Consider the following 10,000-nt stretch of genomic DNA (forward strand, 5'->3'; position numbering starts at 1 on the left):
GCTGGCTAGTGACAGTGTCTAAGGTTCAGGGTAGAGTACCGGGTGGTAGCCGGCTAGTGACAGTGACTAAGGTTCAGGGTAGGCTACCGGGTGGTAGCTGGCTAGTGACAGATGGTCTCGATGATGCATCTGTAGAAGTTCGTGACGGTCTTAGGGGCCAAGACACATTTTCACTCTGTTGGTGTGAAGGGAACATTTCAGGTCCTCAGTGACGTGCATGCCGAGGAACTTGACGCTTTGACCCACTCCACTGCTGGCCGTTGATGTGGATGGGGACGTGCTCTCGCTGCTGTCTCCTGTAGTCCACGATCAGCTCCAGGGGACGGGCCATCTGGAAGTTCAGACCCAGAGCCCTGAGCTTAGTGATGAGCTTGTCGGGCACTATGGTGTTGAAGGCTGATCTGTAATCAATGAACAGCATTCTTACATATGTATTCCTCTTGTCCAGGTGGGAAAGGGCTTTGCAAAGGCGATTGCGTTGCCTGTGGATCTGTTGGGGCAGTTTCTAATGGATCTAGGGTGGCGTGTAAGGTGGAGCTGATGTGATCCTTAACTAGCCTAAAGCAATTTGTTATGACAGAAGTGAGTGTTACAGGGCAACAATCATTTAGTTCAGTTTCTTTTGCTTTCTTGGGTATAGAAACAATGGTGGATATCTTGAAGAAATTGGGGATAACAGACTGGTATTTGGAGAGATTGAATATGTCTGTAAAACACTCCAGCCAGTTGCTCTGCTTTGAATGCCGTCTGGGCCAGCAGCCTTGCGATGGTTAACACGCTTAAATCACTTACTCACGTCAGCGACAGAGATCGGTGTAGCACACAGTCTTCACGAGAGGCGGGGCCTGCGTTGGTGGCTCGGTGGTGTTTTCCTCAAAGCGGGCGAACAAGGTCCTTAACTTGACCCGGGAGCGAGGTGTTTGTGTCCGCAACGTGGCTGGCTCTCCCTTTATTGTCTGTGATTGACTGTAGTCCCTGCCACATATAGTGTGTCTGAGCCGTTGACTTGCAACTCCACTTTGTTCCTGTGCTGTTGTTTGTGCCTATTTTATTGCCTTACGGAGGTCATAGCTGGTCTGCTTGTACACGTCCATGTTCCCAGTCACCTTGCTGTGGTTAAATGCAATGGTTCACACTTTAATTTAGCATTTTGAATGCTGCCATCTATACACAGTAGTAACAACATCCTCTATGCACTTCCTGGTGAACCCAGTCACAGTAGTAACAACATCCTCTATGCACTTCCTGGTGAACCCAGTCACAGTAGTAACAACATCCTCTATGCACTTCCTGGTGAACCCAGTCACAGTAGTAACAACATCCTCTATGCACTTCCTGGTGAACCCAGTCACAGTAGTAACAACATCCTCTATGCACTTCCTGGTGAACCCAGTCACAGTAGTAACAACATCCTCTATGCACTTCCTGGTGAACCCAGTCACAGTAGTAACAACATGCTCTATGCACTTCCTGGTGAACCCAGTCACAGTCGTAACAACATCCTCTATGCACTTCCTGGTGAACCCAGTCACAGTAGTAACAACATCCTCTATGCACTTCCTGGTGAACCCAGTCACAGTAGTAACAACATCCTCTATGCACTTCCTGGTGAACCCAGTCACAGTAGTAACAACATCCTCTATGCACTTCCTGGTGAACCCAGTCACAGTAGTAACAACATCCTCTATGCACTTCCTGGTGAACCCAGTCACAGTAGTAACAACATCCTCTATGCACTTCCTGGTGAACAGTCACAGTAGTAACAACATCCTCTATGCACTTCCTGGTGAACCCAGTCACAGTAGTAACAACATCCTCTATGCACTTCCTGGTGAACCCAGTCAGTAGTAACAACATCCTCTATGCACTTCCTGGTGAACCCAGTCACAGTAGTAACAACATCCTCTATGCACTTCCTGGTGAACCCAGTCACAGTAGTAACAACATCCTCTATGCACTTCCTGGTGAACCCAGTCACAGTAGTAACAACATCCTCTATGCACTTCCTGGTGAACCCAGTCACAGTAGTAACAACATCCTCTATGCACTTCCTGGTGAACCCAGTCACAGTAGTAACAACATGCTCTATGCACTTCCTGGTGAACCCAGTCACAGTCGTAACAACATCCTCTATGCACTTCCTGGTGAACCCAGTCACAGTAGTAACAACATCCTCTATGCACTTCCTGGTGAACCCAGTCACAGTAGTAACAACATCCTCTATGCACTTCCTGGTGAACCCAGTCACAGAAAGTAACAACATCCTCTATGCACTTCCTGGTGAACCCAGTCACAGTAGTAACAACATCCTCTATGCACTTCCTGGTGAACCCAGTCACAGTCGTAACAACATCCTCTATGCACTTCCTGGTGAACCCAGTCACAGTCGTAACAACATCCTCTATGCACTTCCTGGTGAACCCAGTCACAGTAGTAACAACATCCTCTATGCACTTCCTGGTGAACCCAGTCACAGTAGTAACAACATCCTCTATGCACTTCCTGGTGAACCCAGTCACAGTCGTAACAACATCCTCTATGCACTTCCTGGTGAACCCAGTCACAGTAGTAACAACATCCTCTATGCACTTCCTGGTGAACCCAGTCACAGTCGTAACAACATCCTCTATGCACTTCCTGGTGAACCCAGTCACAGTAGTAACAACATCCTCTATGCACTTCCTGGTGAACCAGTCACAGTAGTAACAACATCCTCTATGCACTTCCTGGTGAACCCAGTCACAGTAGTAACAACATCCTCTATGCACTTCCTGGTGAACCCAGTCACAGTCGTAACAACATCCTCTATGCACTTCCTGGTGAACCCAGTCACAGAGTCAGTGTATATGTCCATACTATTCCCAAAGGTGACCCGGAACATTTCCCAGTCCAGGTGATCAAAACTGAAGCATAGATTCCAATTGGTCAGACCAACGTTGAACAGTCCAATGAGAGATGCCATAAAGTCAACATCTGTTTAATAAACTAGTTTTCATGATGTTAACCCAGCAGACCTGTAAGTAATGTGTCTGTATTGCAGGCAGTAGCCAGAGTCAGACGGTGTACATCGACCCTCCACTGCTCCAGACAGAGGTGACTGTGAGAGAGAGGAGTCTGCTGTTCCACGAGGAGAGCATGAAGCTGTCAGTCAACAAGACTGGAACCAAGAATGTCTTCCACCTCATGACTGAGACTCCAGCTATGAACAAACCACTACCCGCTGTATGTAGCCTAACCCCTAACCTTAACCCTACATCTCCTAGCTGTCTGTAGCCTAACCCCTGACCTTAACCCTACATCTCCTAGCTGTCTGTACCCTAACCCCTAACCCTGACCTTAACCCTACATCTCCTAGCTGTCTGTAGCCTAACCCTGACCTTAACCCTACATCTCCTAGCTGTCTGTACCCTAACCCCTAACCCTGACCTTAACCCTACATCTCCTAGCTGTCTGTACCCTAACCCCTAACCTTAACCCTACATCTCCTAGCTGTCTGTACCCTAACCCCTAACCTTAACCCTACAACTCCTAGCTGTATGTAGCCTAACCCTGACCTTAACCCTACATCTCCTAGCTGCCCCTAACCCTGACCTTAACCCTACATCTCCTAGCTGTCTGTACCCTAACCCCTAACCCTGACCTTAACCCTACATCTCCTAGCTGTCTATACCCTAACCCCTAACCCTGACCCTAACCTTACATCTCCTAGCTGTCTGTACCCTAACCCCTAACCTTAACCCTACATCTCCTAGCTGTCTGTACCCTAACCCCTAACCCTGACCTTAACCCTACATCTCCTAGCCTGTCTCAGCCCTAACCCCTGACCTTAACCCTACATCTCCTAGCTGTATGTAGCCTAACCCCTAACCTTAACCCTACATCTCCTAGCTGTCTGTACCCTAACCCCTAACCCTGACCTTAACCCTACATCTCCTAGCTGTCTGTACCCTAACCCCTAACCCTGACCTTAACCCTACATCTCCTAGCTGTCTGTAGCCTAACCCCTGACCTTAACCCTACATCTCCTAGCTGTATGTAGCCTAACCCCTAACCTTAACCCTACATCTCCTAGCTGTCTGTACCCTAACCCCTAACCCTGACCTTAACCCTACATCTCCTAGCTGTCTGTACCCTAACCCCTAACCCTGATATTAACCCTACATCTCCTAGATGTCTATACCCTAACCCCTAACCCTGACCTTAACCCTACATCTCGTAGCTGTCTGTACCCTAACCCTGACCTTAACCCTACATCTCCTAGCTGTCTGTACCCTAACCCCTAACCCTGACCTTAACCCTACATCTCTTAGCTGTATGTAGCCTAACCCCTAACCCTGACCTTAACCCTACATCTCCTAGCTGTCTGTACCCAACCCCTAACCCTGACCTTAACCCTACACCTCCTAGCTGTCTGTACCCTAACCTTAACCCTACATCTCCTAGCTGTCTGTACCCTAACCCCTAACCTTAACCCTACATCTCCTAGCTGGCTGTAGCCTAACCCCTACCTAACCTTAACCCTACAACTCCTAGCTGTCTGTACCTAACTCCCTAACCCTGACCTTAACCCCTGCATCTCCCCTAGCTGTCTGTAGCCTAACCCTGACCTTAACCCTACATCTCCTAGCTGTCTGTACCCTAACCCTGACCTAACCCTACATCTCCTAGCTGTCTGTGCCTAACCCCTAACCTTAACCCTACATCTCCTAGCTGTCTGTAGCCTAACCCTGACCTTAACCCTACATCTCCTAGCTGTCTGTACCCTAACCCCTAACCCTGACCTTAACCCTACATCTCCTAGCTGTCTGTACCCTAACCCTGACCTTAACCCTATATCTCCTAGCTGTCTGTAGCCTAACCCCTACCTAACCTTAACCCTACAACTCCTAGCTGTCTGTACCCTAACCCTGACCTTAACCCTACATCTCTAGCTGTCTGTACCCTAACCCCTGACCTTAACCCTACATCTCCTAGCTGTCTGTAGCCTAATCCCTAACCCTGACCTTAACCCTACATCTCCTAGCTGTCTGTACCCTAACCCTGACCTTAACCCTACATCTCCTAGCTGTCTGTACCCTAACCCCTAACCTTAACCCTACATCTCCTAGCTGGCTGTAGCCTAACCCCTACCTAACCTTAACCCTACAACTCCTAGCTGTCTGTACCCTAACCCCTAACCCCTGACCTTAACCCTACATCTCCTAGCTGTCTGTAGCCTAACCCTGACCTTAACCCTACATCTCCTAGCTGTCTGTACCCTAACCCTGACCTTAACCCTACATCTCCTAGCTGTATGTAGCCTAACCCCTACCTAACCGTAACCCTACATCTCCTAGCTGTCTGTAGCCTAACCCTGACCTTAACCCTACATCTCCTAGCTGTCTGTACCCTAACCCCTAACCCTGACCTTAACCCTACATCTCCTAGCTGTCTGTACCCTAACCCTGACCTTAACCCTATATCTCCTAGCTGTCTGTAGCCTAACCCCTACCTAACCTTAACCCTACAACTCCTAGCTGTCTGTACCCTAACCCCTAACCCCTGACCTTAACCCTACATCTCTTAGCTGTCTGTACCCTAACCCCTGACCTTAACCCTACATCTCCTAGCTGTCTGTAGCCTAATCCCTAACCCTGACCTTAACCCTACATCTCCTAGCTGTCTGTACCCTAACCCTGACCTTAACCCTACATCTCCTAGCTGTCTGTACCCTAACCCCTAACCTTAACCCTACATCTCCTAGCTGTCTGTACCCTAACCCCTAACCTTAACCCTACATCTCCTAGCTGTCTGTACCCTAACCCTGACCTTAACCCTACATCTCTTAGCTGTATGTAGCCTAACCCCTAACCCTGACCTTAACCCTACATCTCCTAGCTGTCTGTACCCAACCCCTAACCCTGACCTTAACCCTACACCTCCTAGCTGTCTGTACCCTAACCTTAACCCTACATCTCCTAGCTGTCTGTACCCTAACCCCTAACCTTAACCCTACATCTCCTAGCTGGCTGTAGCCTAACCCCTACCTAACCTTAACCCTACAACTCCTAGCTGTCTGTACCCTAACCCCTAACCCCTGACCTTAACCCTACATCTCCTAGCTGTCTGTAGCCTAACCCTGACCTTAACCCTACATCTCCTAGCTGTCTGTACCCTAACCCTGACCTTAACCCCTACATCTCCCTGGCTGTATGTAGCCTAGCCCCTACCTAACCCCTACATCTCCTAGCTGTCTGTAGCCCTAACCCTGACCTTAACCCTACATCTCCTAGCTGTCTGTACCCTAACCCTAACCCTGACCTTAACCCTACATCTCCTAGCTGTCTGTACCCTAACCCTGACCTTAACCCTATATCTCCTAGCTGTCTGTAGCCTAACCCCTACCTAACCTTAACCCTACAACTCCTAGCTGTCTGTACCCTAACCCCTAACCCCTGACCTTAACCCTACATCTCTTAGCTGTCTGTACCCTAACCCCTGACCTTAACCCTACATCTCCTAGCTGTCTGTAGCCTAATCCCTAACCCTGACCTTAACCCTACATCTCCTAGCTGTCTGTACCCTAACCCTGACCTTAACCCTACATCTCCTAGCTGTCTGTACCCTAACCCCTAACCTTAACCCTACATCTCCTAGCTGGCTGTAGCCTAACCCCTACCTAACCTTAACCCTACAACTCCTAGCTGTCTGTACCCTAACCCCTAACCCCTGACCTTAACCCTACATCTCCTAGCTGTCTGTAGCCTAACCCTGACCTTAACCCTACATCTCCTAGCTGTCTGTACCCTAACCCTGACCTTAACCCTACATCTCCTAGCTGTATGTAGCCTAACCCCTACCTAACCGTAACCCTACATCTCCTAGCTGTCTGTAGCCTAACCCTGACCTTAACCCTACATCTCCTAGCTGTCTGTACCCTAACCCCTAACCCTGACCTTAACCCTACATCTCCTAGCTGTCTGTACCCTAACCCTGACCTTAACCCTATATCTCCTAGCTGTCTGTAGCCTAACCCCTACCTAACCTTAACCCTACAACTCCTAGCTGTCTGTACCCTAACCCCTGACCTTAACCCTACATCTCTTAGCTGTCTGTACCCTAACCCCTGACCTTAACCCTACATCTCCTAGCTGTCTGTAGCCTAATCCCTAACCCTGACCTTAACCCTACATCTCCTAGCTGTCTGTACCCTAACCCTGACCTTAACCCTACATCTCCTAGCTGTCTGTACCCTAACCCCTAACCTTAACCCTACATCTCCTAGCTGTCTGTACCCTAACCCCTAACCTTAACCCTACATCTCCTAGCTGTCTGTACCCTAACCCCTAACCCTGACCTTAACCCTACATCTCCTAGCTGTCTGTAGCCTAACCCCTAATCCTGACCTTAACCCTACATCTCTTAGCTGTATGTAGCCTAACCCTGACCTTAACCCTACATCTCCTAGCTGTCTGTAGTCTAACCCCTAACCCTGACCTTAACCCTACATCTCCTAGCTGTCTGTAGCCTAACCCTTAATTTGGTTTCATAGCAGATGTTTTGTAATTGTTTCCCTTGCTAGAGTAAAGTTGGTTTCTAACTCAGTGTGTGCTCTACAGGATAGCTCTAACTCAGTGTGTGCTCTACAGAAGAGCTCGGACTCAGTGTGTGCTCTACAGGAGAACTCTAACTCGGTGTGTGCTCTACAGGAGAGCTCTAACTCAGTGTGTGCTCTACAGGATAGCTCTAACTCAGTGTGTGCTCTACAGGATAGCTCTAACTCAGTGTGTGCTCTACAGGATAGCTCTAACTCAGTGTGCGCTCTACAGGAGAGCTCTAACTCAGTGTGCGCTCTACAGGATAGCTCTAACTCAGTGTGTGCTCTACAGGATAGCTCTAACTCAGTGTGTGCTCTACAGGATAGCTCTAACTCAGTGTGTGCTCTACAGGATAGCTCTAACTCAGTGTGTGCTCTACAGGATAGCTCTAACTCAGTGTGTGCTCTACAGGATAGCTCTAACTCAGTGTGTGCTCTACAGGAGAGCTCTAACTCAGTGTGCGCTCTACAGGATAGCTCTAACTCAGTGTGCGCTCTACAGGAGAACTCTAACTCAGTGTGTGCTCTACAGGAGAACTCTAACTCAGTGTGTGCTCTACAGGAGAGCTCTAACTCAGTGTGTGCTCTACAGGAGAGCTCTAACTCAGTTTGCGCTCTACAGGATAGCTCTAACTCAGTGTGTGCTCTACAGGAGAGCTCCCAGAGGAGGCTGGCCTCGTTTGAGACCTCTGGTCTGGACTTTGGACTTGATCTCACAGACTTAGAAACGTTTGGAGAAACGACTCAGTCCCCCAAGAGGCTGAAGACTCATCATCTACAGAAAGACTTGGTCAGTCAGCCTAAAACCAAGTCTAAACAGCACAGTGGGACCCTGGGTAAAGAGGTATCGAAGGCCAGCAGAACTCAGGATGAAGAGGTGAACTTATTATGGACAAACACAAAGGTGGTTTCAGAGACAGAGGGGAGAGAGCTAAGAGAGCAGAGCTGTGCTGGACAATCATTGGCTGCTACTGTCCCTTCAGCCAATCAGCTGAAACCTGGCTCTGTACAGGACTCTGAGGAACAGTTATCCTCAGGTGGAGACTCAGAAGACGAGCGCCTGGTGATTGATGACCCTGTATCCCCAGTCTCCACCACCAACAGGTTACCCCAACCACGGCGACCCAACTCTCCCCAACACATCAACAGGACACTCCCCGATCCCCCTCTGCCTCCTCACCACCACCCCTCGCCACCGGGACAAGGAGAGTGGCCAGGAAGGCTAAGGTACCAGGGGGCTGTGACCAGCTGGGTCAGATCCTAGCCATGCAGAAGGCCATGCTCAAACCCAAACCCTCTAACAACCAGACCCAGGACCCAGCCAGACCCTGCTCCTCCCAGCCCACAGAACCCTCTCCAACACAAACCCCCAGTCACTGGTGAAGCCCTGTGTGTCCAACTACCTGGAGAGTACCCAGGATGGAGAGAGCGTATGTCGCCCTTCTCAATCTGGACCAATAGACAACAGGAAGACTGTACAACAAAAACGTTAGTATTAACCATCAACATGGACAGATATAAATATATTCAGTATGTGAGACTGTAGCATGGTATGTGTGTAATGATTATAGCTGTGGTTGTGTTACATGTTAATGTGTCCCCCCCAGGGCTGATGTGTTACATGTTAATATGTCCCCCAGGGCTGCTGTGTTACATGTTAATATGTCCCCCCAGGGCTGCTGTGTTACATGTTAATGTGTCCCTCCCCAGGCTGATGTGTTACATGTTAATGTGTCCCTCCCAGGGCTGATGTGTTACATGTTAATGTGTCCCCCAGGGCTGCTGTGTAACATGTTAATGTGTCCCCCCCAGGCTGCTGTGTAACATGTTAATGTGTCCCCCCAGGGCTGCTGTATTTTTTATGTTAATGTGTCCCCAGGCTGATGTGTTACATGTTAATATGTCCCCCAGGGCTGATGTGTTACATGTTAATATGCCCCCCCCAGGGCTGATGTGTTACATGTTAATGTCCCCCAGGGCTGCTGTGTTACATGTTAATATGTCCCCCCCCAGGGCTGATGTGTTACATGTTAATGTGTCCCCCAGGTCTGCTGTATTTACATGTTAATGTGTCCCCCAGGGCTGATGTGTTACATGTTAATGTCCCCCCCCAGGGCTGATGTGTTACATGTTAATATGTCCCCCCCAGGCTGATGTGTTACATGTTAATGTCCCCCAGGGCTGCTGTGTTACATGTTAATATGTCCCTCCCAGGGCTGATGTGTTACATGTTAATGTGTCCCCTCCAGGTCTGATGTGTTACATGTTAATATGTCCCCCAGGGCTGATGTGTTACATGTTAATGTGTCCCCCAGGTCTGATGTGTTCACATGTTAATGTGTCCCTCCCCCCAGGTCTGATGTGTTACATGTTAATGTGTCCCTCCCCCAGGGCTGCTGTGTGATGATCTCATGGGGGGCTGAG

At 49.2% G+C, this 10,000-nt stretch overlaps 1 protein-coding gene across 1 annotated transcript in view; it reads left to right on the top strand.

The window, feature by feature from the left end:
• Positions 1-3,033: 3,033 nt before the first annotated feature.
• LOC115126858 (interactor of little elongator complex ELL subunit 2) overlaps positions 3,034-10,000 on the top strand; it is a gene marked incomplete at its 5' end in the record, with an annotated part of 27,577 nt that continues 20,610 nt past the window's right edge. The window contains 6 exon segments of the mRNA XM_065014530.1: positions 3,034-3,222; positions 8,229-8,721; positions 8,724-8,930; positions 8,933-9,064; positions 9,968-9,989; positions 9,991-10,000. The exon segment at positions 9,991-10,000 is cut by the window's right edge and continues 85 nt beyond it. Of these exon segments, the coding sequence (XP_064870602.1) occupies positions 3,034-3,222; positions 8,229-8,721; positions 8,724-8,930; positions 8,933-9,064; positions 9,968-9,989; positions 9,991-10,000 (1,053 nt within the window).

This window comes from Oncorhynchus nerka, unplaced genomic scaffold (assembly GCF_034236695.1).
Source record: "Oncorhynchus nerka isolate Pitt River unplaced genomic scaffold, Oner_Uvic_2.0 unplaced_scaffold_2763, whole genome shotgun sequence".
In the NCBI taxonomy this organism is placed as follows: Eukaryota; Metazoa; Chordata; class Actinopteri; order Salmoniformes; family Salmonidae; genus Oncorhynchus; species Oncorhynchus nerka.